General features: G+C 45.8%; 2 protein-coding genes across 6 annotated transcripts in view; one reads left to right on the top strand and one right to left on the bottom strand.

Annotated features, from left to right (window-relative positions):
• The first annotated feature begins 6610 nt into the window (after positions 1 to 6610).
• LOC146839526 (uncharacterized) overlaps positions 6611 to 23855 on the top strand; it is a 101169-nt gene continuing 83924 nt past the window's right edge. The window contains exons 1-2 of one of the 5 annotated variants that reach the window (XM_085651574.1): positions 6611 to 6751; positions 16705 to 16876. The gene's annotated coding sequence lies outside the window, so the exon portion shown is untranslated. Of the gene's footprint in view, positions 6752 to 16704; positions 16918 to 23855 lie in introns of all 5 variants that reach the window. The other 4 variants (XM_085651576.1, XM_085651577.1, XM_085651578.1 and 1 more) reach the window with 4 other exon arrangements.
• The window catches only part of LOC146839525 (uncharacterized), a 133050-nt gene continuing 126693 nt past the window's right edge, over positions 17499 to 23855 (bottom strand). The window contains exon 6 of the mRNA XM_085651579.1: positions 17499 to 17630. Coding sequence (XP_085507705.1) covers positions 17579 to 17630 — 52 coding nt within the window. The 3' untranslated portion in view covers positions 17499 to 17578. The remainder of the gene's footprint in view (positions 17631 to 23855) is intronic.

Genomic DNA, 23855 nt, shown 5'->3' with positions numbered 1-23855 from the left:
GCAGAGAGTGGCGGCGAAGTAGGAGCCGGCCACCGGGGCTTGCCACCATCACGACGTCCCGACCGGACCGGAGGCCTGCTGGAAGGAGGGGTAGTGGTGACCCTGGGCTCACGGAATTTGGTGCTTAGGGGCTGGGCGAGGCTCCGGCTCTGAGGCCTACAGGATACACAGGCGCAATACAGCGCTGGGGGTCACGAAATAGACGGTGCTTTAGCGTCTGGTGCGGCTGGTGGAGGGCGCATCGCACCAATTAGTGGAAACCGCCGGGAGGCGAGTCGAAGCGGGCAGCGCCCATGACTCACTGCAGACACGATCCCGCAGAGTGAGTCGCCCTACAACATCAGCAGGAGGAGGAGATAGGGCCCCCCCCCCCTTTTGGTGCCCCGGGCCCGGGAGTTCGGTGGGCCCTCGTTTGATTGTGTGGTGGCAGGACACCCAGCACACTAGGGGACTGCATGGGGGTAGCCTGCCAGTTGTCTTGGCCTGTAAGGGCAGAAGATCACAGGGAGGGCCAGTGCCTTGTGCTTAGGTGATCAGCACGTACAGACTGAGGTGCAATTCAGGTTCTGGGAGGTGCGCCCAGGGAGTACACCGATCCTAGGCTGGAGGGGCTTTGAAGGACAAACGCTATACTTGATAAGCAGGGACGCAAGCTCTCCTGAATCTGCTTGCTGGGCGCAGGGTAGGGCCTCGGGGGCGAGAGTGGTCCTTAATTGGTAATAACCTCTCCAGATGGTTGTTAGTACCGATTGAACCTACAAGGCGTATCAGACCAGAGGTGCCCCTGGCAGTGAAGAAGCGGGGACGACGAGCGCAGGGGAAAGCAAGTCCTAACCTGGGATAAGGGAGAGTGCATTGATACCGCTTGCTGAGAACCTGACACACCAGTGGTGCCACGCTGAACCAGGCATAAGAGGGGTGGAGGATTCCAACCGGTGCGCCCTATGCCCAGAGATAAGTCAGAGTGGTTTCATCTCCATAAGGGTTGCCTGTAAGTTGGGTCACTCTTCTGAGCGGAGTGTGGCTGGCACTTGAGGCGGCCCGGGAAGTTTCTTCTGGAAAGTTGGATGTCAACTCGCCTAAATGGCAACAGGGGAGAAAGGCACTAAGGCAAACGCTCAGAAACTACTAGCCAAATTTGCCTGGTCCAAGGCTGGTGATAAAAGTGAACCAAAGCAGATGGATAAAGATGGCGGAGCAGCAGCCTCTAAGCCGGGAATGGAACCAACCCTACACGATGTTATGGCGGCGATTGGTGGGGTGCGCGCCTCTTTGGACTCAGTTACGGTGGAAGTCTCCCTTATCAGAGCAGACTTACGGAAGATGGACGAGAAAGTCAAGGAGTTGAAGATAGTCACCGGCGCATTACAAATGGATACATCTGAACTACAATCCCAGATGGTCGAATTGCAAAAGAAACAGGAGCGGATGGCACAACAACTTGATGACTACGAACGCAGGGCACATCGCAATAATATCCGCATCCTAGGCATTCCGGAACGGGCTGAGGGACCGGTGGCGGACCTGTATGTGGAGGACCTAATCCCTTAACACCTTAAGCCAAAAACTCTATCCAGCTATTTCTCCATTGAACGAGCCCACAGAGTGCCGGGGGAAAGGCCGAAACCGGGAGCGCCCCCAAGGCCCCTCCTAGCCCACGTGTTCAACTATCGGGACAGAGACATTATCCTACAGACTGCAAGATCGGGTCCCCCATTGAAAATAGAGAACTATGAGGTAACTTTCTTTCGTGACTTTACGGACAAGGTTCAGGCTCAGCGTCGCAGCTTTCAGGCAGTGAAGAAGGAACTTCGAGACCGGAAAGTGAAGTATGCGATGCTCTTTCCAGCAAAGCTCAGAGTGGAATTTGATGGTAAAACTTGGTTGCAGGAGGCTGTCTGGGATTGGATGGAAGGCTGGAACATAGTGGGTGGTCACAGAAGGGATCGCCCTGGCAGATCTGGTCAGCATAGAGGCAACACTGCCAAAGCTACGCATAATGGCCCGACAGAGGAGGACGGCCAGATGACGGAGAGTGGCTGACGACCCCCAGAACAGTTTGGGAAACCGGCTCCTTTCTGAAAGTGCAAGTATGGGGGGGACAAGATTCTCAATGCCTATCGGGGCCTGGCATTACAGAGGCGCTCCACCGATCATACATAACAGGTAAAGTGTTGGCAAAAATAGGAGCTAGACCTGACGATCTGTGTCTGAGGAGATGCGGACAACAGGCCACATTTTATCATACGCTGTGGAGCTGCCCAAAGATAAGTGCTCTATGGGAGGGAGCCTCAGAACACATGCAGGCGGCCTTGAGAAAGGAAATAGCATTGAAGCCACAACTGGGTCTGTTGAACATTTGGGAGGCGACTGCCCTCACGGAAGTCGAACAGCAATTTGCAACATTGGGGTACACATTGGTGAAACGAGAGCTGGCGAAGGGTTGGGGGGGAGCGAACCCTCCACTCGTTACCCAATGGGCAAAAGAAATGGATAGATGCATGCTGGCTGAAACCGAGGTTTTTAAGGCTCGGGGGTGCCCCAAGAAATGGGATAGAAAGTGGTTGAAATGGAAAAAATATTAAGGGGATCCATGTGTGTCGCCTACTGTTGAAATGGAGATACATAGGCATGTGGAACGGGAGAGTACTGCCTGAGGTACAATATAAACCAATGTCTGCTCAATTAATATGTTTATTATCTGAATTTGTCGTCCAATTATGTGTGCTTGGCTGTACTTAAAACCAATAAATAAAAGTTTAAAAAATTAAAATTAAAAAAATAAAGTGGCAACTGAGGTACTCTTGTCTCGACATTAATGGGGCTTGGAAGATACGTTAGTGAGAGGCAAAAGGCAGCAAAAAGGATATTTTAGGAATAACAAACAAAGTGACGTAACCTGACTGGTCTGCAAATTGAAGATGAGGGAATTGTCCAAATAGACGCCAAAACTGTTCACCCAGCTTTTTGTGCCACCAGCTTTGTGACCAGACTTCTAAGTTCTTTCAAACTTCAGAAGAGGAGGCCTTCTACCTGGTGAGTGTTTCATTTAAGGCATTGTGATCATCCGAGACTTTTCCAGATTGCAGGTGTAAAACCAAGCAATGAAGTGAACAGAAATCCAACAATATCAGCAATGACACCCTTTTGAGCAATGAGAAGCTGCAAAGGGATCTTGAAAATGCTGCAAAACTCTTGAAATTGGTTTCTAAGATGACAGTTGCACAGTCACAGTACTTTAATTGCGGGCTGTGACCTCGTAGCACTCTGAGTACATAAGTCAGACTCTCACGGTGCCAAACAGGGCCCAGTTCTGTTTTCTCTGGTTACCCACACACTCACTCCGCAGTAATTGCATTAAGCAATTGAGTTCTCATAAGGTAAACGTATAAGAAAAAATAATGTATTTTCCCATCAATTTAGCCTGATAACAGGGCGGGAGACAAGGCTATCAGGGGCTTTAATCACTGCTGCTGCTAGTTAGTAAGTTGTCTACCCAATCAACCTGTCTGGTAACGATGTTGGTATGGTTGTCAGCCACAGCGGCTAGGTCACCTCAATGCCCTTGGAAAGGTTGCTCCATTCACCTGGATTGGACACAGGGCACTGCAGGCCCACCCCTAATGTCACTACACATGAGGGCAAGAGAAGGGTTTAGTGCTTGCAGACCCCATACCGGGTGGTAGTGAAATGCTCTAGGGGGAGCACTGCTAAAGCTAGTGTTGCCACCTGGCCGGTTTTCTACCAGCACCAATGGTACTGCCTGGTACTAAAATAAGAAACATCACCGAAAGTCGGTATTTTTACCCATTACCTGTACATACTTCAAACAGCAAATAGATATAGAAAGCACTTTTAACTGTCTTCTGGAGCTTATTCAACGATACCCTGATTAACAAGCATTTGCAATGCAACAGGTCTCACATTTACGCGAGTTTGAGCTATTGGCATTGTAAAGGACAATGCCTTTTATTTATGTTTTGGTTTTTGAAACATAAATAAAATGCATTGTCATTTACAATGCCAATAGCTTAAACTTGCGTAAATGCGAGACCTATTGCATTGCAAATGCTTGTGCAATATGGCGTCTCAGTTCTGGCCAGCTCTCTTAACCAATGCTCATTTGCACTAACAGCTTCCGTACAATTGGAGAAAAAGCTCAAACTGCTGCGTTCTTACAAGTGTTCGTAAAATGTGTTGAACAATACTTTTTCCCTCTGAGAAAAAAAAGATGGCTATTGACTGGAAAGTATGTCTGTCAAAAATATTCAGAACGTTCACATTGTGTTCAAGGGCTGAAGACTGTCATTACAATTTAACTAGAGATTAATAAAGTTTAAACATTTTAATTAAACAGTGTAAGTAAAGATGACCCATCTCCCAGTCTAAGATGGAGGCAAACAGTAACTGTACATATTGCAGAAGAAACCATTCTCGTTCATTAAAGGAAGAAGACCACTCAGGGTTTAAACAAGATTTACTCTTCTTGCTGGTGTTTAATAACCATCTCCCGAAAAGCACTTCTACTATGTGCCTATTTAATGGTACAGTATTTTTAGTGGTTTCAGGTTGCTGTGATAGAGGCGTGAAAGCAACGTCCAGATGTGCACTGAGCAAAATCCTTTGCAAAATCTCCACAGGATTTGAAGCAGAGGATTTCTGAACGAGCTTCCAAGGGAGAATTCCAGAGTCTCAAATTATCAGTCAGAACTGGGATGCCTGGATGTTCTGCAGCCTCAATCTCATGTATATGAATCAAATTTCCTAGACATTCCGCAGCATAATTGGACCCGGGACATTCCGCTGGCTTAATCTCAACTGCTAGGAATCGAGCCCCCCCATGGACATTCCAGGCCCTCAACAAATTTGTAAGAATTCGGGTAAAGTCGGTGATGTTTACCTGTGGATAATCCCCTCTCAACACTTTAGAAAGGCCAATTTGTAGGCTTTTGGACGTCAAGGCTGGTTTGACAAGCACACAAGTTACAGGAATATTCGCCCCTGGTGGCTTTACGCATGAAAGGGAAGACCAATCGTCTGGGGCTTTGTTCTTGGTATTACATAATCAGAGCGTGCCATGTAGACTCCTGATGACGACACAACTAAGGAGACTTGGATGAGGTATTATTCTCTGGCTGAGGAAAATGATAAATAGTTTTGCTCTGTACAGTAGTGCAGCTGCCATGGCAGTGCGTCCCCCAAGCCTGCAAAGCAAAGGTCTGATTCAGATACTGGTGATTGTATAGGGTCCTCCGAAAAAAATACCTTTACCATTTCGTTTTGGAGGATTACATGTTACTACCCTTATCTCTACCAAGGCCCAGTACTGTAGCAACACCGTTACCTAATTTTCTGGGTGCAAGCCTGTGACAAAATGTTGAGAGAGAAAGTGATCTCATCTTAGAGGAAATGCCCATGTAACTTTCGAATCAGACTCGACCTTCCGGATCAAAGCCTCCCTCCCAACCCCCTACCTTCCCTTCGATGACAGAATAGAAATAAGTGTGACCCCTTTAAAAAGTGCTGTTATACATGTCTCATTTACATGACAATGAGACCATTTCTCATTTACATATTTCTTGAAATCATCCTCATCAAACTATGATTTCTGACATTTTTGCCTGAACCGGTTTCCCAAAGTAACTTCCCAGGCTTGGATTTTCAGAGTACTGGCAGTACCCGGAGACTTTCTGAACACCTACGTAATGCAAATATCAAAAGCCACAGATTGGGAACGGTTTTCATAAGTATAGTTTTTTTTTTGCATACATAAAAAATATCTTCTCTGGAGGCATGTTCGTGGCATACTCCTTGGAGGACAATCCCACACCCATAACTGTGCAAACACTTCATACATATCGAGGAAACAGCAAATGTACACAGCATATATACATAGGCTGAGTTAGCAGCCAACACCAGAGTCCCTGAAACCCGAGCAGACCAGACCCTGCAGGGATGGCGACTGTTATCCACGGAAGCAAGTGCTGTTCCAAAAGCGGATTGTAATGTATTCAAATTGGCAACTGGAGCTGGGACTCCTACACAAGACTCAGTGTTTACCACATCACACGGTTTGATTACGGTTTTTCCACTTCATTTACAATGTTTTGCTGTTTTTCGTAGTACAGCAACGTTCATCGGGGCACAACTAAAAACAAAGCATAAAAACATGTTAAAGTGAGGTTTGACACGAGCTGCGCGCTTACGTTATTGTTTCGGCACCAATCGAGAGATCCAATTTCTTTGTTAGCCTCAAATATTGTCAATTAAGTTCACTAACCCTAAACATGCCACACACTCCACCTAGAACAGCAATAGAGAGCGAGGCGTGGCACGCAAAACTAACCCTAAACATGCCGCACACGCCTAGAACAGCAATGGACAGCGAGAGCGAGGCCTGGCACGCAAAACTAACTCTAAACATGCCGCACACTCCACTGAGAACAGCAATGGACAGCGAGAGCGAGGCCTGGCACGCAAAACTAACTCTAAACATGCCGCACACTCCACTAAGAACAGCAATGGACAGCGAGAGCGAGATCGAGGCCTGGCACGCAAAACTAACCCTAAACATGCCCCACACTCCACTGAGAACAGCGAAGACAGGCACGCAAAACGGATTTCCGGGCGGGGGAGAGGCGTGAAACGCACGAACTGTCTGGAAGGGACGGAAAAACAACGGAGCGGCGGGCTGTGGAGTCTGGATACAGGGAGGAAAGATGGAGAGCTTGGAGCCAGAGGTGAACAGGATGTAAGGGATATGAATAGATCATATGAATGAATGAATGAAGTTATATTTATATAGCGCGTAGCTACCCGGAAGCCTCCTAGCGCTTGTGGACACGGAGAGCATAAAAGAGAGAATTACTGAAATGCTTACAGGAAGAGGTGGGTCTTGAGAAGTTTACGGAAGAGTGAGATGTTGGGTTCACTGCGGAGCATGAGAGGTAGGGTGTTCCAAAGGTTAGAGGCATTCAAAGAGAAGGAACGTCCGCCCCACCTAGCTCTTTGGACTGTAGGCGGCGCGGTAAGGAAAGTAGCACTAGAACGAAGCGTCCTGGAAGGTTGATAGGGCACAACCAAGGATTGGATAATTTGGGAACCATATTTCCAGAAGGCTTTGTGTGCTAAGCACATGGCTTTGAACTGGATCCTGGCGCGGATAGGCAGCCAATGTAGGTTTATTAAGGCAGGCTTAGCAGATTGTCTTCGGGGAATCTGTGTTAGGTGACGCGCAGCGCAATTTTGAATCACCTGTAGTTTATTTAGGGTGGACTGAGGAGCGCCCAAATTAAGTGCATTCCCATAGTCCAAACGGGACAGAATCAAGCCTTGGACCATGATTCTCCTAGCTTGGAAAGGGAGTAGGGGAAGGATTTTCCTGAGCATACGCAACAGTCCGAAGCAAATGGCCGAAAGCTTCATGGTCTGATGATTAAAACAGAGGGAGTAGTCAAGCCATATGCCAAGACTTTTAATTTGTTGCTTGGGGGTTGGCATAGGTCCCATACATGGTGGCCAGGTGAAGGAAGGAGATGGAGAAGGGGACTTTCCTAGGAATATTAGTTCAGATTTTTCCCCATATAATTTAAGGTGAGAGTGGCGCATCCATTGGGCGACTGCCTCTAAGCAGAGGCCTAGGACGTCAGATGAGCCCTCAGGATGGTTTAGTGCCACCACCAATTGGGTGTCGTCAGCATAGGTGATTATTTTAATGCCAAAGGGAAGCACTATTTCAGCTAGTGGGGCCATGTAGGAATTAAAAAGAGTCCGGCTTAGTGAGGATCCCTGTGGGACCCCGCAGTTAGGGTGCCACTGCTTGGACATAGCTGACCCCTCAAAAACCTGGTAGAAGCGATCCTCTAGATAGGACTGAATCCAGGTCAGTGCTGTCTTTGCTATCCCCATTTTAGTTAGCCGTTCAAGAAGAATGTTATGGTTGACAGTGTCGAAGGCGGCACTAAGGTCAAGTAAGATAATGGCTGCAGAGCCGCCCTGATCTAAAAGTCTTCTGGCTTCTTCCGTGACAGCAAGCAAGGCTGTCTCGGTGCCTAACTGGGGACGGAAGCCTGTTTGGGAAACATGTAATAACTTATTGGTTTCAAAGTAATTGACTAGTGTAGAATTAATATGACGTTCAATCAGTTTGCTTAGCCATGGGAGGAGAGAGATGGGGCGATAGTTAGCCAAGTTGGAGCGGTCCAGATTCGGTTTCTTTAGAAGAGCTCTAACCTGGGCACATTTCCAGGCCCGGGGGACTCTACCAGAGGTAATGGAGGATTAAGTATTTCCATGATAACTGGGCCTATCGTGTGCTGGACCATGGAAAGTTGTTGGGGAGGGGCCGGGTCCGTAGGAGAGCCAGAAGTAACCCTGGTAATGAGAGTGTCCAAAGCTTTTGCGTCTAGCAGGGGGAAATCTTCTAAAGAATTCGTCAATCTGGTTCTTGAGCTAGAATCAGAAGGATCAGGCACATAAGGAGAGAATGATTGACGAATTAGTTGAATTTTCTGATGGAAGTATTCGGCTAGCTTGTTGCAGTGGTGGGAAGCATCCTCCATTTTGGGAGGTTCCTGGGAAGGGCACAGAGGTATTTAGCTATTCTGAAAATTTCTTTGGGGGCAGAAGCAGCGGCATTGATCTTGTCCTCGTAAAAGTGTAGTTGAGTTGATTTGATCTCTGCTTTGTAGTGTTAAATGGTAGCGGCAGTTTCAATCGATAACCTTTCAAGTATTTGCCCGGCGGTAATCGCCTCTCATACCACTCGATAATTTACCAATGAAAGAGGCAGGCGCCGGAGACTGGAAGGCAGGAAACAAAGTTTTATTCCGTCGGAGCAGAACACATCAGATCAGACAGCAAGGTATCGTCACGAGGTGCTCTAACTGCATCTCTGAGACCTGGTCTCTTATACACAGGTTTATTGCTTTATTACACATAGTACATTCTTGAGATTCCCTTGATGCATGAGAGAACATCCCCTGAAGCCCCGGCTCAGATCCGATCCCACACATAGCTACAGTAGAAGTTCCCACCTTACCCGCAGTAGGAGATGGCTATCGCGCAGCAGGGTATTCCGCCAATTCCCGGGGGTGTGTGTGACCGGTCGGGTCTCAGGGGGTAGGGGCTTTGATCTACTGTAATCCCTTTGATGTGGGGTGTTTCCCTTACAGTAGGGGCAATAAACTGCATCCGCAGGGCTAGGTGATGGCCTGGGACCAGTTCGGACAATGGGGCGCAGAGGAAGGGGGTTATCAAAGGAGAGGCACGACCATGTATGGGATGTCGGTCGGATGTGGTTCCGTAGCAGGGTCGCGCAGAAGGAGAGGGTTTACGGCCTGTATGAGAGAGCGGGGGTGGCCGGCGCGCGGGGGATGCTTGCAGTGTCAGGGGAACGCGCTGGCGATTGACAATGAGCGGGGGAGAGAGTGGGGTGCCCAAAATGGCTACCGTGTGCTCGCTGTGCGTAGCGCTGGGGAGAGGCAAGATGGCGCAGATAATGTTCAGTTTGCGAGCTAAATTTCCACAGTAGGACCTTAGAGCTTCTTTGTATTCGGATTTCCTATCCTGCTCGAAGTTTTGTCTCCATCTTCTCTCAAGTCGTCTGCAAGATTGTTTGATTTTCCTTAGGCTAGGAGTATACCATGGTGCCGATTTCTCCCTACATTTCTTGAGGGCTGGTACTTTAGGTAGGAGCGAGTTAGAAATCCATATATTGAAGTTAGTGTTAGCCAGATCAGGATTGGGGTCGTGGGGAATATGTTGGTGGCCAGTGTAGTGGACCAGGTGCTGGCCGAGAGCTTTGCCCATTTTCTCTCCATTGTGATTGTAGGTTGCCGAACGGGGTTAGGGAACGCAGTCTCCCAAGTCATGGGAACTAGGAAGTGGTCAGTCCAAGGAAGACTAATGGGTGCGGCCACTGCTAGTTTCTGTGCGTTACTGAAAACGGGATCAAGGAGGTGGCCTTTGTCATGGGTAGGAGAAAGACCTTTTTGTATAATTTGTAGGGCAGAGAGGCAGGTAGAAAGCTCTATAGCGGAGGGATTAGAGGGGTCATCTAAGTGGATGTTAAGGTCACCTAACAAAGTAAAATTGGCGAGATTTACAGCTCGTTCGGCCACAAATGACGGAAGGAGCTTAAGAAATTGACCTATGGGTCCAGGAGGTCGATAAATTAGAAGACCCGAAAAGGTACAGGTGGGGCAGATTTCCAGAGCAAACTGCATACTTTCGCAGTCGGGAGGACCCTCTGAAAATGAGCGACAGCTAATATGCTTTTTATAAATTATGGCTAATCCTCCGCCTCTGGAGGTCATACGGTCAGATTTACAAATAAGATAACCGGGAGGAAGGGTCTGGACGATATCTGGCTCAGAGTTATTGTGTAGCAGGTTTCTGTTAGGAACAGAACGTCGGGCTGACGGTCTTCTAATAGAAGGTAGAGTTCCGTAGAATGTCTGGGGAGGGAGCGACAATTCAATAGGAACAGCAATAGAGGTGGGGTTGGTGTGTAGGGGACTTTGAGAATGGGTAACAGAGTGAAGTGACAGGCAGGGCAATCGGAGAACTCTTTAATAGGATTTATGGAGTGTGTGCACTGCGCAGGGATGGAGCCCCTTAGGGATTTAAGAGAGTGGCTGCTGTAACGGATAGGGGAGCAAAAACCGCCAGGGATTACGGCCCCAGGTCCCAGCCGGGCGCAGACGGGCTCGCCTTTGGCGCGCCTTCGGCGAGCCGCCGGCGCGCGTCTGCTGCGCGACTGGAAATGCATCAGTTTAAATGGGGAGTCAGCGTGATAGCGACAGCGCTGATTGGCTAACCCGGAAATGACCTGCCTAGGAGATGCCTCCGACCAGTCCTCCGCTCAACGGCACAAGCCGAGTCGGACCGGGGCTTAAGGAGCACTCCAAGGAAGCAGCAGGTTAGTGTGCAAAATAGGCAAAGCAAGTTTTAAAAATAGCAGTGAGATGGGTGTAACGAACAAATAAAATAAGAGCAGCACTAATAGTAATGTTTCTTAGTTAAAACGATAACGTTCTCAGCAGTTGATCACCAGCTAGCGGCATAACCTCTTTGATTCAGGCTCTGCGCGCGCATATAATTGAGAGAAAGGTCAAGATTAGCCGAGGTGTGGGCGGCTAGTGAAACAAGGGAGGGGGCTGTTGTGAGGTGAGATGGAGGTGTGTGACGAGAAAAGTAGGGATGAAGGAGAGAAAGGAGTCTGAAGGTGTTTGGGACATAGGCATTAAAGACGTACAGTAAGAGAGGTGGTGTTTTTCAGCGACGAAGTGGCCGAGAGCCCAGGAAGGTTTGGAGGGCAGGGATAACAAGATAAAAGTATGCATGCACGTGCTAGCCCCTGCTTGCTCCAGCGTGCGCGGCGCTGCTCGTGCCCCAGCCAATACTCCATCACTCCACAATGTAATAGACCAGATTCCGGAGGCTCCGATTATGCTTCTTATTTTCTTAACTGAAAATTCTCAGCAGCCAATCAGAAAGTAAAAAAGACAAATACATACTACAATACCCATAAACCTTAGTGGGTACCACATGACAACCATAGAGTAGACCCCTATATAAGGAGCATAAGAGAATACTACATTCTCTTTCTTTGCTGCTCCGCAGCCAGTTAAGTGTTTTTCACCTTTTACTTTATCTGTGCATGCTTTTCGCTTATTTGCTTGTTTGCTGGACTGTACTTACATTTTTACTGTATGCTCATTCGGCTGCTTTGTGCGTTGCTCGCACTGCCGTTTTTCAATGTGCGCGCTTCCGGCGCTGTGTCCCCTATCCGCTTAGCAATCACTCGCGCATCGTTCATTTCCGCATTGGCGCTTGTCCCATTGTTGTGCGTTTTGTGCCGCTCCGTTTCAGGAGCATTGCCTTCTTGGGAGCGCTTCCTGCCTCCCAGTTACCGGCGCATTGTGCCCGCAAACCTTTCGGGGGAATCGGAGACGGGGAGTGAGGACGCACGTGGTCAGATGCGCAGTCCTCTTTCTGGCTTGTGTTTCGGCCGTTCTGCGCATGCGCGGCGGCCATATTTGCATACCGGCTTTTTACCTCCGTGAATACCCGGTATTTCTGGAGCGCAGGAGCAGCGCTTTCAATTGCTCTACACCCACAACCTTGCCAGCCTCCTCAGCGACGTCCAGCTCTTCTATAAGGGCTTGGGCTGTATAATTGGCATAGGTTCTGCCTGGAGTGGCATTGATAGGCAAGCCGTCCCTCCACATTTAAATATTCACATATTTAAGCACTTTGGAATTTCTACATTCCTGTGTTGCTCTGCTTGCCTGGGGTTCGCCACTCCCCTTATTGGTCACTGTCATTTCCCTTACAGTTCTTTACACCTCTGCATATTAGCTCCTTTATGTCCTCCTGTGGGTATATATTTTGTCACTTCCTAGTGCCTAACATGTCTGAATATTATTATGATGAGGCAGACTATTTTGAGGAGGAACCCTCTGGGTCATTGGAGCATGAGCTCGTTGAAGCTCTAGATGTGGGAGTTCAGCACTCCGTTAATAAAGCTATGGTCAGGGCTATTGAACCCTTGAAGCGCCATTTATGTAATTATGCCTTGCAGCAAGGCTGGCTTACTGGCTCAACGTCCCGGTCTTCATCGGGTGTTAAGCGTTCAAAAAACCCACACTCTTCAGATATTGCAAAGCTCGCAAAAACCTTGGCGTCGGACCATTCTTATGGATTTACGTCCAAAGACACTCCTTCTAGTTCACCTCCCAGAGATGATGGAAATTCCTCCTCTGGTACGTGTCTGAGTCGGAGGCTTCTCCTCCTCCCTCAAAGAAATCACGCCAAGAGCGGTTTGTGGACGCCCCCTTGTATCCCACTTTATTGACCTTTTGAGCCTTCTACAATTGTCCATCATAATTCATCCTCATGGCTCCCCTCTACTGAAGTTGCGACCTATGTCCATTCCCACTTACGTCAACCTTTTGATAAGGATGTTAGAGCGCGTTTGCATTCTGAATGCCCACGTCCAGATCTCGTGGACAAGGTGGCGGATACTCCGGATGTGGATCCTTCCATGTTCACATATCTTAAGAAATACACAAAGGATCCAAAGAAAGGTCTAGATCGTGCATGGAGGTCCTGCCAGGATAAGTTGCTTGATTTGTCCGGCCCCCTAGCAAAAACTTTGGATTTGAGTTACATATCCAAAGCCTCAGGGAAGATTATCAATCCGGATGATTTAATTGGTTGGGCTCAACGTGCCATATGTTTATTAGGCAATGCAAACTGTGCCATGTCTAGTGAGAGCCGCCGCTCTATTCTTTTAAAACTCGATCCAAAGTTGGCAGAGTTGTCTTCTTCTGAGTCCGGCCCTTTGGCTCAGGATCTCCTCTTTGGTCAACCTTTTTTAAAGGAATTAACTAAGTTTGTCGCAACCTTCAGTGGCCTTGATAAAGCACAGGGTTTCTTTTCGCCCGGTTTTTGGACGGGCCGGATGACATGGGGGGCGGTTGTTCGGCCGAGGTTACCAAAGAGGCACCCAGCGAGGCTATGATTCCCAACGTGGAAGGTATCAGGAGTCCACTTCTTCCGCTAATTTCTACCCCACACGTGGATCCCATAACTACAACAAAAAGGGATGCTATGGAGGCAACTAAGGAGGTCAACGCGACGCCACTTCTTCAGGTGAGCTTAATTCCCTTTTCAGAGGTTCAATTGGGGGGCCGTCTCCAGTATTTTCTCCACAAATGGCAAGAGATCTCGCAGGATGCGTGGATCCTGGATTCGGTGCAGGGTTACAAAATAGAGTTTTTTCATTCTCCCTCTCAGACTCTTCACCCGCGACCGATGGTTTTTTTCCTATCTGGATCAGGTTTTCATTTCCAGCGAGATAGATTCTCTACTCCAGAAAGGGGCCATAGGGCAGACGGTTCGTCATCCTCAGGGCTTTGTCAGCAACGTCTTCCTAGTTCAGAAGAAGGGGGGGTGGATCCAGGCTTGTTTTAAATCTCAAGGAGTTCAATGGATGGGTTGCATATCGTCACTTCAAGATGGAGGGGATCCATCTTCTTCGCGATCTTCTTCAGGAAGGGGATTGGATGGTCCGCCTAGATCTAAAAGATGCTTATCTGTCGGTGCCCATTTACGGACCACATCGTTGTTTTCTTCAATTCCAATGGCAGGGAATGTGGTACGAGTACAAAGTCCTTCCTTTCGGCCTCTCGTCAGCACCTTGGTGCTTCACGAAGCTTCTGAGGCCTGTGGTCAAATTTCTTCGTGCCAGGGGCGTTCGTCTCATTTATCTGGACGACATTCTCATCATGGGTCAGTGTCCTCGTCTTGTTTTGCAACATCTTGCCTGGACTACGGATCTCTTACAGAATCTGGGATTCTTGGTCAACCCTCAAAAATCAGTGTTGATTCCCTCTCAGTCGGTGGAGTTTCTGGGCTTTTTAGTCAACTCCCTCACTTGTCAACTCCTCTTACCCCAGCAGAAGATCAGATCAATCAAGAGAGAGTTGAGGTTGAATTTGAACAAGCAGACTGTGTCCTTGAGGTCTGTAGCCCGGGTCTTCGGGTTGTTAGCTTCTTCTATACAAGCGATCTTCCCGGGTCCCCTTCATTACCGAACGCTTCAACGCCTCAAAATCCGCCATCTCCAGAAAGGCCTCAGGTATTCCGATCAGATCCCTCTTTCAGAGGAGGCGAGGTGGGAGATGTTGTGGTGGCTGGAACATATGGAGTCGTGGAACGGTCGAGCCTATTCGGCACCACCCCGGAGGTAGTGATCGAATCCGATGCCAGTCAGTGGGGTTGGGGAGCCCGATGCGGTCAAGTGTTCACTGGCGGCCGTTGGTCTCCAGAGGAGTTGAATCTTCACATCAATTGCCTGGAGCTTCTGGCGGGCTCCTTTGCGATTCGATGCCTCTCGCCCCGTCAGACAAATTGTTGCATCCTTCTCCGCATGGACAACGTGTCGGCGGTTCGGTATGTCAACAAGTTGGGCGGGACTCTGTCCCGACTTCTAGCAGAGATTGCCAAAGATTTTTGGCACTTTTGCCTTCAGAACAGTCTGTTTGTAGTGGCGGAGTATCTTCCAGGGTTCAGCAACCAAGTTGCAGATTGGAATTCCAGACATCTCCGAAATTTCCGTGATTGGCGGCTTCACCCTCGAATGTTCCGATTGTTGAACAAGATGTGGGGCCCTTGTCGGATCGATCTGTTTGCCTCCAGACTCAAATTCCGGAGTTCTTCAGCTGGCGTCTGGATCCGGAGGCTCTAGCCACGGATGCTTTTCTGCAAATATGGCCTTCAGTGATTTGTTATGCGTTCCCTCCGTTTGTAATGATTCCAAAGGTCCTGGCCCGAACCAAATGTTATCGCTCGGAATTGATTCTGATCACTCCTCTTTGGAGGGCTCAAGCGTGGTTCCCAGTACTTCTAGAAATGTTATATGCGGTTCCGGTTCTTCTTCCCCTGCGGTGGAATCTGTTGTTAGACCCTCTCCAATCTCCACATCCGTTAATAACATCAGGTCAACACAGGCTGGTCGCTTGGCGAATTTCGGGGATCGTTGGAAGGTCCCAGGCCTTTCGAGAGACGCTACCAGATTTATCAGTGAGGCTTGGTCGCCCAACACACACAAACGTTATGCTACAGCATGGAAACGATGGTGTGATTGGTGCTCTCCACGGGAGGTGGATCCCACTGCAGCAGATGTCTCCTTGGTAGTGAACTTTTTAGCGTCCTTGGCCGCTTCAGGTCTTGCTTATCGCACTGTCAATAATTTTCGGTCAGCCATCTCGGCAGGTCACGTGGCCATTGAGGGCAAACCACTTGGTGACCATCCATTAGTGTGTAAATTACTTGGGGGTATCCGGTTGGTGAAACCACGTGTTCTAAATATTCCGAGCTCTGGGATGTCTCCATTATCTTACGTTTCTCGGATTTCTGGCCTGTAAATCAAGGTTTGTCTCGTAAACCGCTTTCTGCCAAGCTAGCTATGCTACTTTGTTTGGTATCATGTAAACGCGTGTCTGATATCCACGCCCTCGATCTAGTGGGTTGCAGATTTACTCCTGAGGGTGTTAATTTTTCGGTCACCAGATGCACTAAATGTAACACCACTTCTGTCACTTATCCTGCGTTTCCTGACAATCCAAAATTGTGTGGTACAATTTATCCGGGATTATGAGGTGAGTACTGCAGGTTTTCGTCAAGATATGGCAGGTCAATTGTTGATTGCTCTACAGAAACCTTTTCGTCCAGTGACCCCAGCTACATTGGCTCATGAGCGAAGCTGGTATTGATGTCTCCAAATTTGGGCTCATTCTGCTCGTGGTGCTATGGCATCCAAGGCCTTTTCTATGGGAGTCAGTTTATTGGACATTATAAATGCAGCTGACTGGTCCTCTGACTTTACATTTAAAACTTTTTATTATAAACCTATTGTAAATGTTGCATCTGTTGTGGTGGCGCAGCTTTGAACAAGCATAATCGGAGCCTCCGGTCCTGACATAGAATTAAAAATTTGCAAACCTTTGTGACAAGAATTTTCAATTCTATTAAGGACACAGAGGCGAGGATTATCCCACCCATAATCAGTACTGTACTGTCTGCTTTGAATTGCTTTATAATGCAATGTATATTTATGCCTGATTTTTTTTCTCTTCCCTATTGCTATATCTCTTCCTGGGAGTGTGGTATTACGGCTTTATCTTTCTATTTCAGGTTCTGATCTCAAGTGAAGTTTGCTGACTTCACCTTTAAAGAAGGTTTTTTCGTCGTCTCCCTGGGCATGCTGTTACATTGAAGCTGACTTCAAGTTTTTCTTTGCTGCCGTTGGCCTTTGGATTTCCTTCGGTTGAATGGATTATTTCCAGTTGTTCTCGGATACCAGACTGTAACTATGTTTTGACTTACCTGTTTTCACACAAAGAAAGAGTATGTAGTATTCTCTTATGCTCCTTATATAGGGGTCTACTCTATGGTTGTCATGTGACACCCAGTAAGGTTTATGGGTATTGTAGTATGTATTTGTCTTTTTTACTTTCTGATTGGCAGCTGAGAATTTTCAGTGAAGAAAATGAGAAGCATAATCCTCGCCTCCGTGTCCTTAATGGAATTGAAAATTCTTGTCACGAATGTTTGCAAATTTTTAATTTTACAGCAAGGCCCGGAGGCCAATATTATGCATCATCCCTTTTTTTGCTCCACAAACAGCAGCAACAAAACACTAGAATTTAGAATACATATAACTTCTAGAACACTGAACATGCATATACATTCAGAACTGGCAGCCATCTTCCTCTTTTGTTGCTGCTCAGACACAGATACGTCACATTTTAAGCTGTTAAATTTGTGAAAATAATGCAGATTTTCCACAGTTTTAATGTATAGAAAATCAGGATTTTATTAAAGGCACGGAGGCTAATATTATGCATAGTACCTTTATTGCTACTCAAACACAGCAGCAACATCACTCAGAATTAGAATACAAAAACACTCTAGAACACTGAACATGCTTATAATCCCAGAACAGGCAGCCATCTTCCTCTTTGTAGCTGCAAAAACCAAGTCCCAGTATAAAAACATCCTTCCGTCTTCAATACTCTTCCATCTTCAATTTTCTCCAATACTCTTCTTCTTCTGTTAACCTATAAAACAAACAAATTTATTTATAATAATGGGTGGGCACAGTGGAGGGATAATATTAGCCTCCGTGCCTTTAATAAAATCATGATTTTCTATACATTAAAACTGTGGGAAATCTGCATTTTATGGCAAGGCCCGGAGGCCAATATTATGCATGTTCAAAGTTTTTCTAAAACTGACTCCAACACATTTTCCGCAGGTTTAAAGTAAAACCTTCTAAAGGTATGATCATTAGACCAATCTGCCGCTTTCATAATTCCATTCAAACTAAATCCTCTCATGTAAGCTTTACTCGCCATTGCTCCTCTTACTGAATGTGCTCCAAAAACACTAATATCCACACCAGCCTTACTCATTACACCTCTTATCCATCTCGCTAATGTCGGAGTTGAAACTGCCTTATATGGTTTCATATAAGAAACTAACAATTGTGTGCAACTTTCTGATCTCAAACCTAAAGTTCTTTTTTCATACTCCTTTAAACAACTAACCACACATAAAACTTCAACACCCTCAAAAAGTGGGTTAAAAATTGATTTAGACATAGTCTTTGTCCTTCTCCTAATTTCAAAACAAACCCCCTCTGGCTGAAAAAACCTTGAATTTACCTCTAGAGCCTTAACATCCGAAACCCTCCTAAAAGAAACTAGACACAAAAGCATAGCTAATTTCCATGATAAAAGTTTCAGGTCTAAACCAGAATTCGCACCCCAACTTTCCAATTCTTTTAATACCACTGAAACATCCCATAGGGATGAGTACTTTGCTTTTGGTGGGTGCTCAATACGTACACTTTTCACCAATCTTCTAATCGAAGCATGTTGACCAACTAGGAGTCCTTCAACCAAAACATGACCTGCCGAAATCGCTGACCTACTCGAATTAACTTTACTATACGCCAAACCCTCTTCAAATTGTTCTGACAAGTAATTCGCAACCTCTACCACAGGTGCCGATATGGGATCCAAACCCCTCTTAATACACCAATCATCCCATTTTCTCCATGCTGAACCATACGCCCTTGAAGTACCTCTTGACCAGCATTTAGACACGAGATCCTCCGCTCTCTTTGATAATCCATGCATCTGCCATACTCTCCTGAAATCAACCAAGCTATTAACCTTAACTGCCCTGACACCACCATTTCGTGAACGTTCCCTTGAACATCTTTTAAAATTTCCCTTCTATTCGGCAAGACCACCGGATCCTCCACCAAAAGGTTCATTAAGTCCGGAAACCACACCTGAGCTCTCCAAAAAGGGGTTATCAGCACTAACTCCGCTTGTTCCCTCCTGACCTTGTTCAGGACTCTCTGGATCATTGAAAACGGAGGAAAAGGATAATTCCTTCCCTCCTTCCATATCTGTAGGAATGCATCTACCCCTTTCGCCTCTGGATCCGGTCTCCAACTGTAGAAATCTTTCCACTGAGCATTGTCTGTCTGCAAAAAGATCCACCTTTAATGGACCCCACATCCTCTCAAAACTCAGAAAAACTTACCTCTTCAGTCTCCAATTGCTTACATCCCTCAGGTATCTTGAATACCAATCCGCTTCTACGTTGTTCAACCCTGGTATATACTGCGCTTGAACCTTTATCTCCCTTGCCAAGCAAAACTCCCAAAACTACTTGGCTAGCTCCGTCAACCCTCTTGACCGAGCACCTCCCAACTTGTTCACATACCGAACCACTGACAAATTGTCCATTTTCAAAAGTACACAACACTTCACTCGATCCTTCACAAAACTCTTTATCGCAAATGACCCCGCCAGAACTTCCAAACAGTTTATGTGCATCTTTCCCTCTTTCTTTGACCATTGTCCCCCTGTTGCAACCATCCCACACATTGCACCCCTTCCGTGTATACTCGCATCCGACTCTATCTCTGTTTCTGGCATCTCTCCAAAAATCGCCCTTCCATTCCATTCCTCTAAAATCCTCATCCACCAATCTAACTCCTCCTGAGTTTCCTGATTCATTCTCACTTTCTGTGAATATCTTGCGTCCTTCCTTAAATAAAATGCCTTCAATCTCTGTAAAGCTCGATAATGAAGAGGTGCTGGGAAAATCGCCTGAATCGATGATGATAGAAGGCCTAGCAAACGAGCCAACTGTCTCAGAGTAATCCACTCCGCATTCCTGACTCTCCTCACCTCTTTCCTGATTCTCCGTACCTTCTCCATCGGCAATTTCAATACACATTCCAATGTCAATATCTGAAAACCCCCAAATTTCATTTCCTGTTTCGGAACTATACAAGACTTCTCCTTGTTCACTACAAAACCTAGATCCTCTGACTTCCACTGCAAATTCTGTTTGTTCCTTTGCTAGATTCCTCTCCTCAGTCATAATCAGGATATCGTCCAGATATACAATCAGACGAATCCCTCTTGATCTCAACCAGGCTACCACAGGTCTCATCACGTTTGTAAAGCACCAAGGAGCCGATGTTAGCCCGAACGGAAGACTCTTGAATCTCCATCTCCTCCCTTTCCACCTGAATTGCAAAAGGTCTCTTTGCTCTTGACACATTGGAATCGTTAGATAAGCATCCTTCAAGTCTAACCTCGTCATCCAATCTCCTTTCCTCAACAGGTCTCTCAACATATGAATCCCTTCCATCTTGAAGTGATTGTAACCAACCCAATCGTTTAACTCCCTTAGATTTATTACCGGTCTCATTCCTTTCTCCTTTTTTCTCCACCAAAAACAAATTGCTTATGAAGCAACCTTGAACCTCTCTCGCAGGCTCTATTGCACCTTTGTCCTCCAAAGCTAACACCTCCTCTGTCACAAGCAATTCCATCTCTCTTGTGAACCTTAAAATCTTTGGTACTCTCTCCTGAACTGGAGTACTGATAAAATCTATCCTGTAACCAGCTACAGTTTCCATCCTGTAACCAGCTACAGTTTCCAACACCCATGGGTTTTGAGTAATTTCCTCCCAACGTGAAACAAACTGGGCTAGTCTGCTGCCCAATTTTATTCGAGTAACAGAATGGTCTGCTAGAGGTCTTACCTGAAACTCCTCTAGGCCTTCTCTCTGCACGCGAGCCCCTTGCTCTTCCTCTTTGCCTCTGCGGGAAGAAACTTCCCTGGTCTGATCTCGAGAACACATAACCTCCTCCAAAACTTGCTCCATAGGGTCTTGAACCTCTTCCAAAATTGCTTCTGGTAAAACCGACCCCGCGTTCGCCCGGCCGTACCAAAAACCTTTCTTATGTCTTTTTGAACTTTTTGTAAACTGTTGAATGTCCCTACATATCTGGCCATGTCTTTAACGAAGTCAACTTCGAAAAGAAGATCATCGCTTTCTTCGCCCAACTCCTTGCAAGCCAATTCTGCAAGCTTTGGGTCAATTTTGAAGAGAGTACTCTTCCTTCTTTCTTTGCACAAAGCTGCATTCGCGTTCCCAAGTAAACATATTGCCCTTTGCAGCCACTGGCGCATCTCAATCACATCTACACCAGTATTACTGCTATGAGCTTCCTCACACATCAAAGACTTTTGTAAGCGGACCCAAGATGTCCAAAAGCCTGTCTTGACAACCCTTTAGACCTTTGTCTAGGCCTCTTCTCGGATCCCTAACACTTTTATTAATGAAGCATAACGTCTTCTGATCTAGTTCAGGTGTGTATGCCACCTTACTATTGAGACTAGGCCTTGGACACTCCGAACGTTGCCTCGTTCTTACATCTTTAGGGATCTCCCTTCTAATCCAAAATCTTATATATTTGGCTACATGATCAGCCAGAGTCCATTGTGGTGATAACAGATGTTGAATTAATAATGGATCGAACATATCCTCTCCTTGAGGATATACAAAATCCCCTATTTCCAATTTGATCTCCTTATCATCTATTTTCCTTTTCTTTTTTGGGACCTCTTCAACATCCGTGTCCTCCAGGCTAGAACTACATGTCAGTTCAACATCACCTGAGGATGAACTTGAATCACACGATACTGCACTGTTTTCTCTTTTGCCCCTTTATAGCGCTAATTTTGGCCTTTATAGCCATTCCTTTCTGAACCTTACGTTCATCATCCATCATCTTTTTCCCTTTTTCAACATTCTTTTTTTTTTTCTCTTTCCTTTTTTGACCTACACCAGATACTCCTGCACCACATCAACCTCCTCTGTAGTCAAATAACTTTCCTCCTCACCACTTTTTTGCCTATTGTCTCTTCGCTTCATACTTTTCTCAAAAGTATTTTCTATTTTTTTTATCAGTCGAAGCTGATAAGCCTTCAAACATTTTATCCATATAGGATTTCATTTTTTCTTCAAGATTTCCTTCACAATTCTCCATTTTAAAATGTTATTCACTAAACAACACCTCTTCAAAAATCCCTAAATAATTTTTCTTATTTAAATCTGCCTAATCTTACCTCTCTATAAGAAACTTCTTCCAAACTTAAGACAACTAAACTCAAATTCCAACCTCCCTGACCAAAACTTGACCTTTCCGTGTAAAAAACGATCAGTTTCTGACTGAAACTGACAATACCTTTTACCTTAACCTTCTTCCCTAAATATGGCCGTCAGTTTTCTTTAACTATTCAATCTCATCTCTCCCAACCTTCCAAAATGGCCGCCGTACGTAGTGTTTACGGCGGCTCATTTATTCCATTCTCCTCGTTAATATTCAATCAACAATGCAAACGCGCTCGAGCGTGACATTCTAACCGCTCGAGCGCCGTATACAATCACGCGCTAATGCGCGTCAAGCAGCCCGCACCTGGTCTTTCTCCTCACGCACTGCCAATCTGCCCTCGTGCATGTTACGAGACAAACATTCCGATCTCCGTTACAATTTAAACGGTAAACCCTCTAGCGCGACCACTACTCGCGTCTCCCGCATTAAATTAACTTCTTTTTTGTAAACAAATATTTCTGAAATGTCGCCCCAAATTTTCCACTCACTCTAATTAAGCCTACATTCTGCTTAAATAAACAATACACACCTTTATATATTCAAAACAACTTTACTAATTTGAACTTACAACCTTTTACTCCTTATAAATCTCCTTTATCAAAATATCAATTACCATCTAATAAATATATATCTTAATTAAGCTATCATAATACAGTTCATATGAATGTACTTATCTTGTGTTCGAGCAGCAACAAAAGCGGAAGATGGCTGCCTGTTCTGGGATTATAAGCATGTTCAGTGTTCTAGAGTGTTTTTCTATTCTAATTCTGTGTTTCAGTAGCAATTAAGGTACTATGCATAATATTGGCCTCCGGGCTTTGCCATACTATATTTGTATATTATATTTAGTTTGTATTTAATTTTTTTCATTTATATGCTTTTTAATATAGACTTTTTAAGAGTATAAGTCTGTATGTATGTTAAAAAAAAAAAGGGGGGGGGGTTTGAGGCGAATTTGTCTATTGAGGCTTAAAGAATGTTTTAAAGGCGAGCGTACACAGTTATAATTGAAAGGTGATTTTGTTTTCATTTTCTTTTTTTTTTTTTGTTCTTTTTTTGGGTGGGGAACACTAGGCTTAATACGTTCTGTAACATAACATCAGGGGCTTTATTGCCGATTAGGGTATGTGGGATGGGGTATGGACCAGAGGCTGGATGGAGTTGTGAAGTGCTGAATGTCAGAATATCAATAACAAAAATATTGTCTAACAAATATTGTGGACTAAATACCGCTTACAAAATATCTGTCTGTTGGGTGTTGATTTTGTCTCCTATTAACTCCATCAAGACAATATTTTTGTAAACAATATTTAAGAGGCAATATTTTCATAAAAAGATAATTTGGTCCATGGGATTCGGCTGCGCCACCGTTGTCAAGGAATAAGTTGCCCATGTTGGCTCCTTGATGAAAGTGTGGCGAAATTGGAGAAAATATTGTGTTGGTGATAGACATGTTATGTACTCATAATGTATATTTACTGGAGTATGAGGTGTGCATAGATGACGGAGATGTGAAGAAATGGATATTAACGTGGATGAAAGCGTGAATTGATTGGCTGCCGAAGTAGGTATGTGAAGGGACAGTAGGGGGTGGTGACTACAGACATCAAAGAATGTTTGGATTAATTGTCTTATAAGGTAATTAAAGGAAGATGGATGGAGGCTTAACATCAGAAACTAGTAGCTAACTTCAGGAAATACATTCATATGTCTGTCAAAATTGCCTTCCATAGCAGTGCAGACTGCAGACACAGACGTTGAAAGCGAGCATTTTCGGGTACAACCCTGAGT

The sequence above is a fragment of the Triturus cristatus genome, chromosome 4_1 (assembly GCF_964204655.1).
Source record: "Triturus cristatus chromosome 4_1, aTriCri1.1, whole genome shotgun sequence".
Classification (NCBI taxonomy): domain Eukaryota; kingdom Metazoa; phylum Chordata; class Amphibia; order Caudata; family Salamandridae; genus Triturus; species Triturus cristatus.
The sequence above is the reverse complement of the archived record's forward strand: the minus strand, read 5'-3'. Positions and strand labels throughout refer to the sequence as shown.